Source organism: Lagenorhynchus albirostris, chromosome 3 (genome assembly GCF_949774975.1).
Source record: "Lagenorhynchus albirostris chromosome 3, mLagAlb1.1, whole genome shotgun sequence".
NCBI classification, from domain to species: domain Eukaryota; kingdom Metazoa; phylum Chordata; class Mammalia; order Artiodactyla; family Delphinidae; genus Lagenorhynchus; species Lagenorhynchus albirostris.
Window position 1 is genome coordinate 57330568 of NC_083097.1, and position 18385 is coordinate 57348952.

Genomic DNA, 18385 nt, shown 5'->3' on the forward strand with positions numbered 1-18385 from the left:
GAAAGACATCTACCCAGAGAGCAAAGCAGGAAGTCACATGTGAGAGGTGGGCAGGGAGAGCGGGAGGCTTGCAGCCAGGGGCCCTCAGAGTGGGCACCGTGAGTGCCCCAGCGACCACTTTTATGAGGTTTGTACTCTGAAAAACTCCCACACTTTTAGCTAAATAGATGTGTGTATTCCACACAAGCAGCCTGAGGGAGGAGCTTGTGCTGACACCTGCTGAGAAGGGAACACGTAGAAGAGCAAACCGAGGGGTCCTTTGGAACCCCGTGATACAGGCATCTCTTTACCCCAAGGCTTTGTCTCAGGACAGCAGCAAAAAACAAAAAACCAAAACCAGACTGCCCAAGTTGGCATTTTGCCAAGCCTTGTTTATCAGTCGGTCTCCTAAACCAGCCTCCCTGCTGCTTTCCAACATTTGAGAAATCCGTCTTCCACAGGGAGCAGCTCAGAGGCAGAGTGTTCCCAGAGACAGAGTGGTGATTTGGGATTTCTATCTAGATCAACCCAGCCCCAAAGACCCAAGGCATACTGCAGGCACAAAAAGAAAAACTCAGAACTGAACGCCCATTTGAGTCTCAAAGGATGATCACTTCGAGTGCAGAGAAGTGGTTGGAAGGTTGAAGACAAGAGAAAGAGCCAACAGATGAGCCGAAAATACGGATCTAGGGTGTGCAAGTGTGCGAGCAAATTTCCCAGTTGGCTGAGGGAGGGAAGAAAGAAGGAAAGGGGGCTGCTGCTTCCCAGTGACTTGACTTCATTACTTCTTTTTTTCTAATTGCATTTGTTATTGAGATAAAATTCACTATTTTAAAGTGTATAATTCAGGACTTCCCTGGTGGCGTAGTGGTTAAGAATGCGCCTATCAATGCACTGGTTCGAGCCCTGGTCCAGGAAGATCCCACATGCCGCAGAGCAACTAAGCCCGTGTGCCACAACTACTGAGCCTGCGCTCTAGAGCCCGCAAGCCACAACTACTGAGCCCATGTGCCACAACTGCTGAAGCCCACGTGCCACAACTACTGAGCCCATGCACCACAACTACTGAGCCTGCACTCTAGCGCTCACGATCCACAACTACTGAGCCCACGTGCCACAACTAAGTGAAGCCCACACACCTAGAGCCCATGCTCCGCAACAAGACAAGCCACAGCAGTGAGAAGCCCACGCACCGCAACGAGAGTGGCCCCCACTCGCCGCAACTAGAGAAAGCCCGCGTGCAGCAACGAAGACCCAACACAGCCAAAATTAAATAAATAAAAATTTATAAAAAATTAAAAAATAAAGTGTATAATTCAGTGTATTTTAGTATATTCACAGTGTTGAGTAACCATCACCACTATCTAATTCCAGAACATTTCGATCCCCCAAAAAAGAAATCCCATACCCATTAGCAGTCACACCCTGTTCTTCCAACCCCCCAACCCACTGCAATCACAAATCTATTTTCAGTCTCTATGGATTTGCCTATTCCGGATATTTCATCTGAATGGAATCACATAATATATGGCCTTTTGTTTCTGGCTTCTTCCACTCAGCATAATGTTTCCAAGGTTCATCCATGTTATACCATGTATCAGTACTTATTCCCTTTTGTGCTGAATAATATTCCAGCTTATGGACATACCACATTTGTTGATCCATTCATCAGTTGATGAACATTTGGACTGTTTCCACTTTTTGGCTGTTATGGATAGTACTGCTGTCAACATTTGTGTGTATGTTTTCAGTTCTCTTGGGTGTACACCTCGGAGTAGAACTGCCGGGCCACAGACTTCATTACTTCTTGAGATTCTTGTTGACAGTGCAGGACTATGGGACAAAATGACCACAATGTTGTCCCTGCTGCCATGCTCCTGGATATGAAGCTCTAAGCACAGAGGGTACCACGTGATGGTTTGATGTGAGCCCATGTTGTCTGCAGGCATGTGGTCAAGACCACAGTTTCCCTGGAAAGAGGAAGTAGCAAAGGAAGCCAGGCCAGAGTCAGAGGGCCCTTGCAAGGAGTCCCCGCTACCTCCTGTTGTGAGCTCAGCTCCTCCCCTGAACCGGTGGTCCCATCCACATCCCATCCACCACTGCTCTTCCCAGAAACACCAAAACATGGGTCAGGTAGTCAAGTGCATAGGTGCAAAGAGTTGGTAAGATTTTTTAAAGTACTACTCTGATGTCTTAGTTCAGGCTGCTGTAACGAACTACGATAGACCGAGTGGCTTATAAACAACAGAAATTTATTTCTCACAGTTCTAGAGGCTGGAAGTCCAAGGTCAGGGTGCCAGCATGGTTCAGTTCTGGTGAGAGAGCTCTTGCTGATTATGGACTGCCATTTTCTCTTTGCGTCCTCACATGGCGTGAGGGGTGAGGGAGCTCTCTGGGGCCTCTTTTATAAGGGCATCAATCCTATTTATGAGGGCTCCATTCTTATGATCTAATCACCTTCCAAAGGCCCACCTCCAAACACCATCACATTGAGGATTACGTTTCAGCAAATGAATCTTGGAGGGACACAAACAGTTCACACCATCTAGAAACTTTACCAATTTATTTTTTTAAGTCTTTTGTCCCTTTATCATTGTGTTCTATGGTGAGAGTCAGAGAACAACTAGGCTGGACACCCTAACTCTTTCTTGTCCCATCTCATGCCCAGATTTTCCTTCTGAGACATGAGGGATTTAATGATGCTAAATCCGAAGAAAGCACACTCTGACATCTCTGAACTATTATGATGCTCTGTGCCTTTCTCTTTATTCCCTCTCTCAACTGCTACTCTGGCCAAACAGCCAGAAGAGAAGGCACACCTTTCTCCCAATCGAAGTTTGTCTTTCTCTGACCGCTCAGGCTATTTCATGTTCCTCTCATCCAATAAACCCTGTAGGTACTGTTGCAATAGTTCAGATGGATTCTCATCCTAAAAGTGTAGATTCTCAGGAAAGCCACAGGACGATGATGAGGGCTGTTTTTCTGTTGTGGTGGTGGTGGTGATGGTAGAAGAGGTTGAAATGTTGTTTCTAGAGTTAATTAAAATGGAAAAAGGAGAGTCATCCAAATACTGGGTATTAGAGAGCTTCCTGGAAGGAAATGTCTTAACACTTTGAACCTGTGCAGACCCAGCCTCGGTGGCTCATGATGCTGGCAGGTGAGAAGGCCCTACATCTACTTGTGGGAGGACGACTTCAACCACTGGTTTTCAGTGCCTGACTTTACGGGGTGGGTGCTCTGCTAAGAGAAGGGGATACAAAACTGAATAAGACACAGTTCTTGCCCTCACGGAATTTATAATATTAATAGAAATATGTGAGGGAATGTGATGTGTTGGGCAAGAGAAAAGTTGCAGGTTATGAGGGAAAAGGAGGGATGGCAACCAGCAAGGGCAAAGAGCACTTTGCTTCCATGAGTGCCCTGAGGCTTGAAGGTCAGCAAACCACTGTGTGGACATTCCTCCTGCTAGATCACTGCAGTGGGAGGAGGGGGGAGGAGAGGAGTTCTGTGGATCTAATGAGTCCACTTGGGCCTTTCTTTGTGGCCTTAAACTCAGCAGAGTCACCTTTCTAGACACTACTGAGACCACAAAACCTAGATAGTCCTGGTGGTAGAATTATCTGCTTAGAAAGCAAAAAGATGTTAGTGGCTTTCTTCAGAAATGTGTATATTTTGTAATTAATTAAATCAAGTTAATCACTACAGTCTATGGTGGGTACCAAACCCTCAAATTCTAAGGGCACTGACAAGCCAAATATTTATACTAATACATTTAAGCAAAAGGGTGCTGGAGTTGGGGGCAGCAGAACCAGCTATAAAAGGCTGCTCCTGGGCTTCCCTGGTGGTGCAGTGGTTGAGAGTCTGCCTGCCGATGCAGGGGACGCGGGTTCATGCCCCAGTCCAGGAAGATCTCACATGCCGTGGAGCAGCTGGGCCCGTGAGCCATGGCCACTGGGCCTGCGGGTCCGGAGCCTGTGCTCCGCAACAGGAGAGGCCACAGCTGTGAGAGGCCCGCGTACCGCAAAAAAAAAAAAAAAAAAAAAAAAAAAAAGGCTGCTCCCTCAAAGCCCTGTAGCAGGATGAGCACAGGGCAGGGCTGGAAGGGGCCCCCACAATATACTGCAGCCTGGAGGGCTTTCTCCCACTGGCTTTTGGGATTTCAGCAAATTTTTCAGATCCTTGTCAAGTGCTCTGAAGAATTTCAATCACAAAGCTGTGACTGGAGCCAGCTTTGGTGAGGTCAGCTGTTGGTCTGGGAGATACCGTGATAATGATTGGCTATTGGGAGTTGGCACTTTCTGAAGGACACGTCAGTTCATCAGTCATTGTGTCTTTGAATAATGTTTTGTGTCCTTCGGGGCCTTTCATCTGAAACTACCTTGTAAACACGGATGTCTTGCCCCTGCTGTGAGGTAAGCATCCTTCTTTGAGGAAACTGAAGGAATTCTCCCAGAGACTGAAGGCGAACTTCACAAGCAGGACTGGAATTCATCTCCTGTCATGGACTCGTGAAACAATGCTCACTGGCTGCACCCCATCGTCTTCCCCTTGGAAGGCAGGGAAGGCAAAACAGCACAACAGGAGGCTGTCAATGCTTAAACTGTTAACTAGCGTTTTTCCAAAATGTGTTTCTGGTTAGTTTAAAGAAGGATAAACAAGATTTAATAGCTGGCAATGAATCACATTTTTTTTCTCCCTAAATGCTATTTGGATCCACTCAAACGCCTGTCATTCTACTTTTGTACAAATAAATAAATCTCCTTTTCTTTTGTGCATTTTTCTCTGTCCTGAATTTCCTAAAATACAATTTGTTTGACGGATGAGTTAAGCAGTTCTGAGATTTGTTTTTGGCTCTGCAGGCAACTGGGTTGTTTTCTCATCATAATTCAGTGGGACAAGGTTATCACCCGCAAACACTAACACCTCATTTAGAACCAGAAGCACTCCCCCACCAGAAGAAAGCAATTGCTAATGTTCTGATATAAGTTTCAGTTGTTACATGTGAAGTTTCCTTGTATTAACATCTCTGCCCTGCCCCTTCCCTTTCCTCTTGTTTTAGTTATGCTGGATGTACTTTGTGTATACAGTCATTTTGAAGTGGAATTACAGACAGAAAGTCAACTTGAGAGAAAGCACAGAGGTGGGCCCCTCATCTGCTTAGGCTTGAGACTCTAGAACCAAGAACCTGACAAATAGGGACAAACCTCACTCTAATCTGAAAGCAAAATGAACTCAGAGAGTATTTTTTTCTCCTGCCACATAAGCATGGATTATTTTTAAGACAAAGACCTGTGAAACAGTTGAACTGAAATTAAACCTATGTATTTTCTAAAGTAAGTGTACTGAAATGTTTTCCAAATAGACTCTGAATCAAGCTGACATTTCATTTGGTTTCAAGTCCTTGGTTAAACAGAGAGGTGCCTTTTAAATAATTGCCCACTATAATAAAAGATAAGCCAAGTCAATAAAAATATGTTGTAGGTCTTATTTTCAAGTTCTCCTTATTAACACAGAGCCTCTGTGAGCCTGTTTCAAGTGCTCTATCAGTGCTTCTCATAATCAGAAATGCTGTTGCCCAGGAAAGGCAGGAAGTTCCAAGAAGAGGGCAAACCCAGAACCCAGAAGTGGGCTTGTGTTTCCACCGGTTCTCAGCTGGGTGGTTGGGAATGAAGAGGGAGTAGTCCTGCCATCCCATCTCTCCCCATTCCAACCACACAAGTTCAAGCACAAAGCCTTGAAGCAACACAGCCAAGTCTGAAGATTATTTCCCCCAAGGTTTTCAGAAGATTTATTTCTACAGCAGTACTGTTTAAATGTGCCTTTCGGTACTTAGCATATTGAATTGCAATAATCTGTTTACAAGCCTATAGTTATCTCAAGAGTAAAGAGTGTACCATCTTTGAATCTCCCAGTATCTAGCACAGAGCATATTAGATAACCTTTAAAGGATTAAATGAGTGATGCATGAATGAAAGAATACCAAATGGCATTGATTAATAATCAACTTCCTTTCCCAACATTCATTTATCAGCCATGTGTAATAAAATATATAGTTTTTAAAAAAAGTAACATTAAGAGTATGATTTTCATTAAGTTTCATGAAATTTTGAAAACAGCTTATGGGGTTTCATCATTATGTCCACTGGGTCCTGGCATCCAAGAAAACTGAGCTGGGAACTACTGGCACAGGCCCGTGGTTCTCAGCCTTGAGTGTGCATTAGAATCACCTCAAGGGCTTCTGTTAACACATTGCTGGGCCCACTTCCAGAGGTTCTACCCAGTAGGTTTGGGATAATGCTGATGCTACTGGTCCATGGACCACACTTTGAAAAACACTGGTTTAAGAGAATGAGTAGGGTGGTGGATGATTTCTTGTGCTGACTGAACTGCATGAACTTCAATAGACCATTCACCCATCTCACAGTGGCCCACGGAGATGGAGAGAGACAATGACACCTTATATCCACAGAGTATTTCAAAACACAAACCCTGTACCACTTACATGAGCACACCTTTCTCAAACTTACTCACAGGGATGTAAGCTACAAGTGAGAAAGGAAGTAAAGACAATGGTGCTTTAGAAAATCGGAAGTACTACAGAGATGTATTGTTTTATCATCACAAAGATCCAAACTTCATCTTGGGCTTTTCCCACTAGGGCCTTCCTGGGTTGGACCGCTTAGCATAGAAATACTGATGTTAATTTAAGGAAACAAACCCACTAGGTTAGGAAACATGAAAAATAGCTGAACAGTTTTATGTGTTGGGGTTTGCATGCTGGAGGAATCCATGATTTTCTGGGCATTCTACTGAGCTGATACAGAAGGACTGGCGTCTGTTCAGTATCTGTGCGTTATGTCTCTACCCACCGATGCCACAAGCACCAGGGTTGTTTCCTGGCGATCTGTGCACTCACGTGGCCTAGCTGCTGGCAGTCCTGACTCTTAACATTAATCAACTTGACATCTGGAACCAACCTGAGACAACCCATCTGATTGCCACAGATGCCTTTACTTTTCAGCTGTCAGCAAGGAGATTATTCCGTTTAGGGTGCCACGTCTACACCACACAGTCTGCATGGAGGGTTGAGTGGTGTGTTAGAAAGTAAGCTGAATAATCTGGGAGTGTGGGTGAGACAAAGATTTCCCTCAGTAATCTGTCAACTCGAGCCTAGCCCAGGAAAGCATTTTGCCTGCAGCAGCAAAATTACTGTGGTTGGGTAGAGCTGACTAGATTATGTTCTACATATCCTTGGAGTGCATATTTTGCAAATTACAACATCCTTGAGCTAATTATATAGCAGCGGCAGCAGCTACTTTCAAAACCCTTTAGCACCCATTGGTCAGCTACAGCTAGGACTGCTTTCTTTAGTGGCACTGGGGAAGATGTCAAAACCTCTCCTTAGGTGAGTTCCAAAGAAGCCTAGGCACTGCTTGGTGACTAGTAACCCACTCATTGTCATCATTACGACAGTAGTATGGGACTGGGCTGGTGGGCATGATGTCAATTACACCCCTTTTCTATTTTAGCATTTCATGCACTCTAATATGGGAAATGAGGCCCAGGACATTGTCCATAAGAGCAGCTTGTTGGAAATTGCTCTGTGATATGTTAGGATGATGCAGGCAGTAAGAAATCAAACTTTCCCTCATGGAGGCAAAAGAAATATGTAGATAACATTGTAAATCAGTCGGGAGTCAAACATCTACCTGTATTGTCACCCACCATTTCATGGCATTGATTTCTCAAAGCTTAAAACCATAAAGAACCTAAACCAGGGCGGAAGGGCATCCTGGCCTCCCATGTTCACTGATTTAATTTTCTCCTCAGAACACACGCAGCCCCATAATTAGAACATTTACCAACCATAAATACAATTTAAACTCTGTACATGTGTGCCTACATGTGTGGAGAAACTTAGGCTGAGATACGGTTTCAATAAAAACTGTCCTTCTGCGCTGATTAGAATGTGTAAAGAGGAAATCTGTTTATACCACAATCTACTCAAAACTTGTGTTGGCAGCAACACTCTCGGCTAATAAATGTCAATAGCAAAGCTACATGGAGGGTATGAATTAAACTACTCACAATCTGGAGATTCAGAGCTCAGTCTAAAATGGCATGTCCAACTCGTTCTGCCATGTCCGCCGTGAAGTAATGCCATAAGCCCAGGGCCTATGAAGCTCAGACTGCTAACAAAGGGGATGTGTTCAATGATGTTCCTCCGTCTGTCGAGTTCAAGTCCACCTGCAAACAGAAAGGAGGTTTTAGAGGAAACTGCAGAGTCCTGCAATGTTTTGGTAAGGCGTTAGTATTTATTCTCCGTCTTTTCAAATAATGGCGGTATCATTCTGGATCTCTAGTAGCATGAAGAATGAGATAATTGGATTAACTAGAAATCAACAGGGCATTTAATTTTTTTTTATGCTCCATTTTTCATTTCTGGTGGATTTCATAAAAATCAGAAACCAAGCACTGTCCATTGAGTGCGTCCGCCCATGTATTCATCCCGACCAATAGCAGCCCTGGTCTGATTAATGCAAGATCCCCTGAGGGTCTATGGAACTCAGAAGAACCCTTGGTCACACTCAAGAACTAGTAGGAAGAGGAAAAACACAAGTAGAAGAGCTGAAGGTGGTGAAAAATCACAAGTGAAAAATAGATAGTCTATCCAGAGGTAGAGTGAGGGTGTGGTATGGGGTAACCTGCTGGGAGGGGTGGCTGTGTCTCTTCCTAGAGGATTATTAAAGGATGACATTGGTATGTCCAGGGGTATTGGTGAGAGCCATAGAAAAAATCTCCAGGTGATAAGAGTCTTCTCCTTCAGGTTGGCTGTAGGATAATCTACATTTATTGAGTTGGAGGGAAAGGTGAGGGGGCAGCATGCCTGTGAAAACAGTAGTAAAAGACAACAACAATAATAATATCAGCAAATATGTGCTACCTGCCAGACACTGCTTATTAACACATTAACACATTTATTAACTCATTTCATCATAACCACCACCACCCTAGGAAGTAGGTATTATTATCACCCCCATTTTACAGATGAAGAAAGTGAGGCACAGAGGTGCAGAAAATTCCCAAAGTCATCTAGTCAGTAAGGGGTGAAGGCAGACTCAGGCAGCTCCCTCAGAGTCTGGTGCATTAGCTTGAGTCTCTATTGCCTCTCGAAAGAACCAGGACCCAGCATACTGAGCACTGTTCTAAGCCCTTTGCTTGCACTCACCCATTGAGTCCTCCCTACAATGCTGTAGGCAGGTACTATTATTCTCCCTATTCTGCAGATGTGGGCCTCGGGCACTGAAAGCTAAGTATGCATCGCTGTTAAGAAGAGCTCCAGAGCCCTCGGTTGTAACCATTGCTCCATGCAGCTTCCCCACAGGCTGGCGAAAGTCAACTGAACATACTCGAGTCCCCTCTATCTTTTCTTCTGCCCCATTGCACTTTCTCTCACTCCAGGCTCTGCCAGAACCCCTGTTACACTCCTGAGTGACTGAGTTCTTATTTGCCTGCCCAGTGCTGTCAGAGGCGGTATGACATGGGGCCACCTCCTCGGACCAGCTACTTCTCTGGGTTCTTCAGGCATTTGCTCAGATCCGATTCACAATGGCGAAGGCTGTGTGCACCCAGCTAAAGACAAAGAGAGAGTCCAGATGATTTAGACTCAAGGAAAACTCCAGGTAGCAGTACAGTCATGTATGATATAAAGCACTTTCAATATATTACACCAGTGCTTTCACACAGGTTTTTTCATTTAATTCTCTTACCAACTCTGAGAAGCAGCCATTGTTGTCTCTAATATTAAGAGAAATACTTAAATTCAAGAAAACCTTTGCGACTTACCCAAGATCACACATCTAGTAAAAATCACAGCTGGGACTCAGAATCCATCTCTATATTATGATGCTGCATCACAAAAGAACAATCTTTCCTTCTGCCCTTTATTAGCCCTAAATAATAACAACAACAGAAAAAAAAAAAAAGGGCTCTGCCCTCAGCTCTCGGGACAAGAGTGGTCATCAGCTCTAATGGACCACGTGTCTATTCATCCATGCAGCCCCAGACATCCACAGGAGGTGGGACAGGCTCTCTGTTGCTTCATTTCTATGACCTCTCTTTTCAAATGAGATCAGTCTCCACACCCCACCCTGCAGTGCATTTCTGGGGAGCTGGAAGCAGAGGGTCTTCCATAAAGGGCGCTCCTCTGTAAAATACCATTCCTCTGTTCTCCTGAGAGCCCTGGTTAGCTGACCTTTCAGGCACGATGAAAGATAGCTCTTTTTGGTTTATTTTCCCCAGATAGTTGGAGGAATGTTGTTCTGGGCTCGTGTTCAGTGGGTTTGTGTTTTTTGTTGCTGTAATGGTGTTTTGCTATAGTGGTATTACCATATTTTGGAAGTTTTCTAAACCATTGCCTATGCACCCAGGGGTGACTATTAAAATGATGAGGCCATTTTTATAAATCACAAAAATAAATAAATGTATAAAAGTGCAGTTAATAAAATGGGCAAAGCTAACTCAGCTAAAGAAACAACTGAAAGTGTTTTTCAGAATGTAAAGTGAGTTTCATGACCCAAAAGAAGTCTATAGAATTAAAATTCTGTACATTTTAAGGGAAAAAATAAGTATATATGAATAGTGTATATGAATGATAAGATAAATGGTAAATGCTGACTTTGATTTTATATTTTATCTCGGTATCTATTAGATGGAAGAAATATAAATGGAAAAACATAAGCATACATGCATTAGGAATAACTATGTTAGTCTTATTTAAATATAATCATTGTTTTAATAGAATCAAAACATGCATGATAGTTTTTTTGAGTTGCTTTTTTTTTTAAGTGGCTTTTTGTTCTTTCTCATCCAATATCTACAATCTTTACCACATAAGATATCATAGTCAGAACCTGCCAAGAAACATCAGAAATTAGACTTTCTGGATCACATACCAACCTTCCTCCCTCTCTCCATCCACTGCCTCTACCTGCCTCATCCACTGCTCTGCCCGGAGCATGGCCTCCACTAGTTGGGGTTTCACTGACTGTACAGAAACTTACTCCTAGTCTCCCTGGTCATCCCTGAAAACTCGCATAGGTGGTTTCCCAAAGGAGAAGAAACTGACTGCCAAATGCTCCGTGTGCTGGGCAAGATTTCCATGAACATATGAATACATTCATGGAGGAAATAAAAATTAAGTACTTGATAATTTCATCAATGGGAAAAAATTCAACTGTTTACAGGTTGACCAAAGTTTTTAAATGTGTGTTTTGTTTCAGATATTTTAGGGGCAGGCAGGGCTTTCGGCCTTCAGATGGGGGGGGGGGAACAGGGTGAGTATGGAGGTTCCAGGCAGTATCTCACCTGCAGGGCTCCTCCAGGCTCTTTCAGGCTGCCCATCAGTGGTGCTGACCATGGCCTGGGCCTCAGTCTTCTGGGACAGGTGCTGGGTAAATCTGACAGCATAGGCTCATTATAGATGATTACAGATATAAACTTTGGGCAAGATCTGAAGAAAGCAGGTTTCAGACCAATTGGACTTAAACGAGCTATGTTTTAAATGACAGAGGTGATGGGCCATGAGGGTCATCCTACCACATCCCACATTATTAAGGGAGGGAGGCACCTCTTCCCACAGAGCAATACCATGAAGAGGCAAGTGGTCAAAGATCAAGTCTTCTGCCAACTACAGAGCTCATAAGACTCTGATCACCTACAAAACATTCGGTCCTCTGTGTGTGTGGTCTGAAAAATCAAACCAGACAAAGTGAAGGTTTTGGTGGAGGGTGGCAGGGGAGGGAGAGGGTGAGTAGAATCAAAACAGCAACTGTATCTGGATTTGTTTTTAACTCTCCCAAATAAATGCATGTGGAGGAACAGAATCAAACATTTTTCTCAAGCAGAAAGAATTATTTGCCTTCAAACACCAACCAGGTAGATATGGTCCCAAAAATGACTAGAAATGCAGCGGTGTTCCACCGCGGTTGTTCTTTCTAATCACATACCAAATTCCAAGTACTTTTTGTAAATTACTCACAGGCAATTAAGTCCTTTAGATTCATCCTGTGATGGTGGCAGTTTTGTTGGGCCATGTTTGTCGTAGAGCAGCTGCTGAGGTGCTAGCAGGAAAAAAAGCCACATGATTCTTCAGCTCATAATCCAGTTAGTTTATTTTCCTGAGATTACATTTGGGCATCATATCCATGCAAATAGCAAGGCAGCCAGAAAATGAAGCTCCCTAACCTCCCCACAGGTACAGAATGATCAGATAATGTATTTGGCCTTTTCCTCCCCACCTCACCCCTACACACGCAGACACACACCATGAATTCCAGATTTGCCCTTCAGTTGTTTCCCGTGCACGCTGCAAGAGCAGAAGAGGCAGGGGAAAAAAAATCACAAAGCTGAGCCAGGCCCCATCTGGTTGCTGGCTTCCCAATCTCCTCATCTAGTTTTCTCTCCACTGTGATCTGAAGACCACTTGGGTGACCCGGAAAAGATTCCTGTGACCTGTGCCGTTCCTCACGCTCTAACTGTGCTGCCATTCTCACTCCGTTCCCTAAGCAATACTGTGTTGGCCCTTCTTACCTCTTTAATGGACATGAATACACTAAGTTTTCTAAGTCTTTTCTCCCCAAGCAAATGAGAAGCTCCAAAAGGGTAGGGAACACATCTGATCCTTTCCTACCCTTCATTATTGCTAGTACAGTGCTAAGCAAATAGCAGTCTCTCAAAAACAAATTGTGTGAGGAGTCTCTTTGGTGTAAGTTTTGTCAGCTGTAGTAGATGGGTAAGGAGGACAAAAGAAAGCAAACATCAAGGAGGACAATTAGTAAGGCAGAGGCAGCCTCTACTAAGAAACCCTGTTAAACTAAAACCCTGTTTTTACAATGGCCCTGATATGTGAACACTATACTCTGAGACAATTCTGTTGTCTTTCTTTCTACACTTTGCGGCTACGCTGACCATGAATAAAAAGTATAACCTTAACCTTAAAATCATTGCTTTTCAGGACAAACCTTCCAATTTGTCTTCACCGATTGACTAAAACTAGTTCCTATAGCTGGGATGCTTTCACGTTCTCTGTGGATTTGTTTTTGGTAGAAAGTACTGGAAAGGCCACAAAATAAAATGCCCAAGGATCTGAAAAGAGAGATTGCCCCTTATAATTTAGACCTATATTCAAGTTGTTATATAAATTTAAATTCTCATTGCTTTTGGGGGGCAGGGAGAGGTGTGGTCATGAGTTAATGGATTATTTGCCTTTTGAAATTTAAGGGATGAAGTAGGTTGGAATTTTCACTCCTTTTCCCCCAGAATATTTTGCTTTTTAAAATTATTCATTTCCAGCATAATAATAAGTCATATGAGACATGAACTGAAGGTAGTAGAGGGAACTGAGGGCTGGTCATCATGAGGCATTGTAAGGGAGCTTTTTCCTTCCAACTTTGGAAAAGATGGACTCTTTGTGGGATGTGGGTTCTGGCCTTAGATCTTTGCTTTCCTGCATTTGCCCAGGAGCAGGCCTCCACCTTACTGGAGTTACCAAAGGTCACTTTAACTGCTAAGACTTAAATTTGGGTCTTCCTTTGTAGAGGAGCCCCTTACTGATCTTATGGCCTTCCACAGATAATTTTGACTGTTTCTGGCACTAAGGTTTAAATGATCAGCTGAATATTCCTCTTCTTGTACCTTCCTCAAGTTAGCCTTGGTCACATTTTGTACTGTGTAAAATCATTATGGTTTTTTCCTCTGCCAACTACTCCTCCCCTTGAAAGAGTAAGTTAGCATGGGATACAGAGGAAATGGCTAATTTCTACCAGGACACTGGGACAACAGCCTGAATTAAGGCGGCAGACGTCTGTCAACAGCTTCATTTTCTTTTTTCACTCCTCAATCCTTGGGCCAAAGAAGCCCCAGCATCAGACTCACACCCTCACCAGTCACCCAACCCCACCCCACCCTGGACGCAGAGTCTGCTCCCCAGAGCAGACCGAGAAAGAAGCCTGGCGGTGGGAGGTGAGCGTGCCACCAACCCGAGGCTTTTCACCGCCGGCGTGGATTAAGTAACACCCGCAAAATCAGCATTTGCACACATGCCAGGGGCTGATTACGGGCCTCTCAGCCAGGGCAGCCGACGCTACTTCAGAGCAATTTCTCCAATTTCTCCGCCCCAGGAAAGTCGGGGCGCGGCTCCAACGCACACTCCCGGTCTCCGGAGCCGGTTACGCAGCCGTCCCGCGGCTGCCCACGGGCCAAAAGAACGAGACCGCCCCCCACCCACACCGCTGCGGGCCGGCGCTTCACGCTACATTGACGAGCTCCCTTTCCTCGACACAGCCTGAGAAAGGAGACTTGTCCCTCCTGGGAGCACCGAACCATCTCTTTGAGGCTCACGAAAGGGCTAGATGGCCCTGAGCCGTCTACACCTCCATCCATCCTCAATCTGCGAAACACGCAGGGTCAGAGACCCATCTGTTCCGGGCTTGCACCACTTCCCTGCGGTTTCACGATGTGTCACTCGGGAAACTGGGCCCGAAGCTCCGGATCGCGGTTTGGAGAAAAGAGACGCAAACGAGTCTGCGGGACGGAAGGAGGGGGCTGCTGGGGGTCGTTCAGTATCAGCCAACCTAGCCCACGCCACAGCAGACCGAAGGCGTCAGGGCTTTGCCCCCTGCGACCCGATTGCTCCCGGGCTGCCCGGCCACCTCCCCTGACCCATGCGTCTGCGTCTCTGGCCAAAGACCAACTGATTTTCAAATAGTTAGATAAACCCAGGATCTAACTTTCCTTTACAGGACCAAGAGGCTGTGTAAATGTCTCGTGACAGTCGTAATGGAGGGTTATTAGCAGTACAAAGCCTGTACGATTCGTAGCGTTGGTTCAATATTTCGGTGTCGCACTGAAATTGCTGCGCATGTAAACCAATTTCCCCGACATAAGGGTAAACAGTATCGTTTGAACTGCGAGATGAAAACAGATGGGCTATCGCAAACAGTTCCCCAAAATACAAGAGACTTCTGGGCCAAATTACACGTGGTTAGCTCTGAATAGCAGAGGAAATAGGTTTCTTTGCTGCTAAATGTCACAAAAGTCACCTAAAGGCACAGAAGCCGCTCTGTTTCTTCCTAAAATTAATCTGTGCTGGAGCACTTGGATAAAGCATAACAACCCTTCTCCCCCCACCCCTAGACCACCCCAAGGCCACCCCGTCCCCACCGCCGGATTTCAGGCATTTGTGAAAGAACCGTTTCGCTTGGGGAGCCAGGCTCTAGGGCTTCGAAGTCTAAACCCGCCCGTCGAGAAAACTGGAGAAGGGCAAGAAAATTCGGCAACCGCTCGTCAGCATGGAGGGCCCAAGGAGCACGCGGGGGAAACAGACCCAGAGCGCCGACGGTGCCTGTGGCGTCCTCTCCCCGCCGGGAGGCGCGCGTGCCTCCTCCCGCACTCACGCCTCGACCCGGCGGAGCGGGAAGACAGAGGACAGCGAGGCTGCTTTCGATGCCGGCCGACTGTCAGGGCTCCATGCGCAAAAGAACACGGAGCCCTGCCTCACAGGCGCCCAGGAAAACTCCCGAGAGGCCACAGGACCCGGCCGCGGGGCTGCCGGGCGGAAGCCTGGCTCGGGGCAGGCTCGGGCCGGAAGGAAGCGGCGAGCCCTGCGCTCCAGGCCGGTCAGGCGCCCCCGGGCTGGTGCGGGGCGCGGAGACTCAGGGGAGGCGGTGGGCAGAGCCGGGCCTGCGCCCGGGGAACTGAATCTCGGAGGCGGGAGGCCTTGGAGACGGCCGGCCCAGCCTGCCTGAGACCCTCCCGGAGAGAGACCGGGTGGGACGCGCCGGCTCCGAGCTCCGCCGGGCGCTGCGCAGGGCCCGGGTCACCGCGCTGCCGGGCTCCGGAAGCCGCGCTGGCGGGGCGGCCGGGCGGGAGGAAGTAGCTTGGGCCGCGCAGCCCCGCGCCCGGGAGCCGCGTGCAGGGTTCAGCCGTGTTTCGGTTGCCCTCTGACCCGACCCTGGGCGCACAAAGGCCTCCCGGGTGCGTCGCCCTGGCCCAGCCTTCCAGTCGCTGCCAAATTAATGAGCCCACGTCAGGTTGGGTTTACAGCTCGGCCGGGAAGCAGCCGAGTGGAAAATGAGCCCGGGCCCGCTCGGAGGTACCCGCACGGGTGCAGCGGCCGCCTGGCGTCCTTGCGGCCAGGGACGTCGAGGCCCGCGCAGGGCCGTCCTCAGCTCTCCACACACCCTCTCCCGCTGGCCCTGAGGGAGCGGACCGCCCAGGGAAACCTGCCGGTCTGGGAGAAGCGGCTCTCCTGCTTTCTTCCGACAACACAAACTCCACAGTTAACATCCCAGCATCACAGGCTAGGCGTGCTCGACACGGGTCGTTGGGTTGCGGCTTGGCGACCCTTCCGCGTCTTTGCTGCGCCCCGGGCTGCTGGGCTTTGGCGGCCACGAAGCCGTTCGCCCTGAGCACGGAGGACCCGGGACTCCGGGCATGCGCAGAGGGGGGCATAGGACCCACCCCTTCCAGCAGCACGGGTCTGGGAGGCGTTTTTAATCTGTTGCTGGGTGCTCGGTTTTGAAAGCCAGAGATAAAAGTCAAAAAGGGATTTGTTTGTTTTGAATGAAGGTCGATCTGCTAGTTCATCCCGAAGTCTTGAAGACTGGCTGATGGCTCTGCTCTCTTACTGCCCTTTAAACGCTGTGATGAATTCGGTTCAAGAAACATGATTAAATCTGAAGCTGATAAAGCTTGAGGTATGGATTTATCTTATTTTTCAAATATATTAAAAGAAAGCACTTTCATCTAAAAAACACTCGAAGTGTCAGAAAAGCCATGTTCTGAAGAAGCCCTCTTGCCCTGCAGCTTTGTTTGCTGTTGAGAACCACGCAAACAACAGCGTTGGGAGCAACTGGTGTGACAGTTATCCCCTCTAAAATGCTAATCACTGGAGTGGTGGTGGTGTGTGTTTATTTTAAGTTATGTCAATAGATTTGTTTTTCTTCTGAACCCAAATTGAGGTAGTACCATTGAAGAAATTGAAATTTTGATTGGAGGAGGAGAAAGGGAGTGGGGGAAAAGGAGAAGAAATATGGGAGGGCAGAGGATTTTGAAAAATAATAGGGATGGGTATCAATACAAACAGAGGATACCTAAGGAAACCAGGAGGGCACCAAAGAATTAGGGAGCAAGAACACCTGAAGATGGGCCAGTGAGAGAGAGTGAGAGAGAGAGAGAGAGAGAGAGAGAGAGAGAGAGAGAGAGAGAGAGGCGGTGGGCCATTACAAGGACAAGTTTCACCTACTAAGAGGCAGTATGGTATTATGGTTTAGAGCTCATGTTCACCACTCTCTGTCTGTATGAGCTTCCTCACGTGCAAAATGAGGATAGTAATAATACATATATCACAGAGTTATGAGGAGTAAATAAAATAACAAGCACTTAATAAACGTTAGCAATGACTGCTGCCAGTTTCACCTGGAGCACTATATCATAATGTCATTATGCCTTTGGCATTCCTATCTCCTCTGTTACAATGTAACTTATGGGTAGATAGTGAAGTGGGATAAAGTGCTTTTTCTCTTATATGTGAGAAAGTGAAGAAGAATCACCAGATATTTTAAGGAAAATATTTAACAAAAGACAAAAAGCAAATTGGAAAAGTAAGTGGCTGGGAGGAATTAGAGAACTTTTTAAAGAAACACACAAACACGCACACGCACACACACAAATCTTCCAAGTAAAATCCTTGGAGAGATGAGGAAAGGTATCGCATCCATAAAACGTAAAAAGAATGGTCTAAAAAAGAAACATTAAGAGAACAAGAGAGAAATTTTTAAAATTAAAAATATGGTAGCAGAAATAAATTCAGTAAAAAAAAAAGTCAAGATGAAGTTGAAGAAATATTTCAGAAACGAACAAAAAGACATTTGGAAAATAGAGGGGGAAGATAAGAAAACTAGAAGACCAATACAGGAAATCCTACATTCAAGTTAAATTCCAGGAAGAAAGTACAGAGATAATAAAGGGGGAATTTCTTTTTCAAAGAAACAGTACAAGAAAATTTCCTGGAACTTACTAAGATAATTTTTCAGACAAGAAGGGCCACCTGAATGCCGAGCACAAAGACTAACAAAAGACTTATACCAAAAGGCATACTCACAGAATTTCAGAAACTTGTGAATAAAGAGAAGCCCCAAAACCCTTCCAGAAAGAAAAACAGGCCCCATACCAAAAATCAGAATGGCATTGAACTTCTCAAAAATAACACTAGAAGTAAAAGGATAATAGAGCAATGCCTTCACGATTCTAAGGAAAAATCATTTCCAGTCCAGAAGACTACATCCAGATGAACTACTCACGTGTGCAGACAAAATAAAGACATTTTCAGCCATGCAAAATTCTA

At 45.8% G+C, this 18385-nt stretch overlaps 1 protein-coding gene across 1 annotated transcript; it reads right to left on the reverse strand.

The window, feature by feature from the left end:
- Nucleotides 1-1886: 1886 nt before the first annotated feature.
- On the reverse strand, nucleotides 1887-16491 carry LOC132518327 (uncharacterized). Its single transcript, XM_060146316.1, has 5 exons — nucleotides 16137-16491; nucleotides 12020-12101; nucleotides 11347-11438; nucleotides 8068-8226; nucleotides 1887-1949 (listed from the first exon to the last, which is right to left on the reverse strand). The coding sequence occupies exons 1-5, from the start codon at nucleotides 16489-16491 to the stop codon at nucleotides 1933-1935; spliced, it is 705 nt and encodes a 234-aa protein (XP_060002299.1). The 3' UTR covers nucleotides 1887-1932.
- Nucleotides 16492-18385: the final 1894 nt, after the last annotated feature.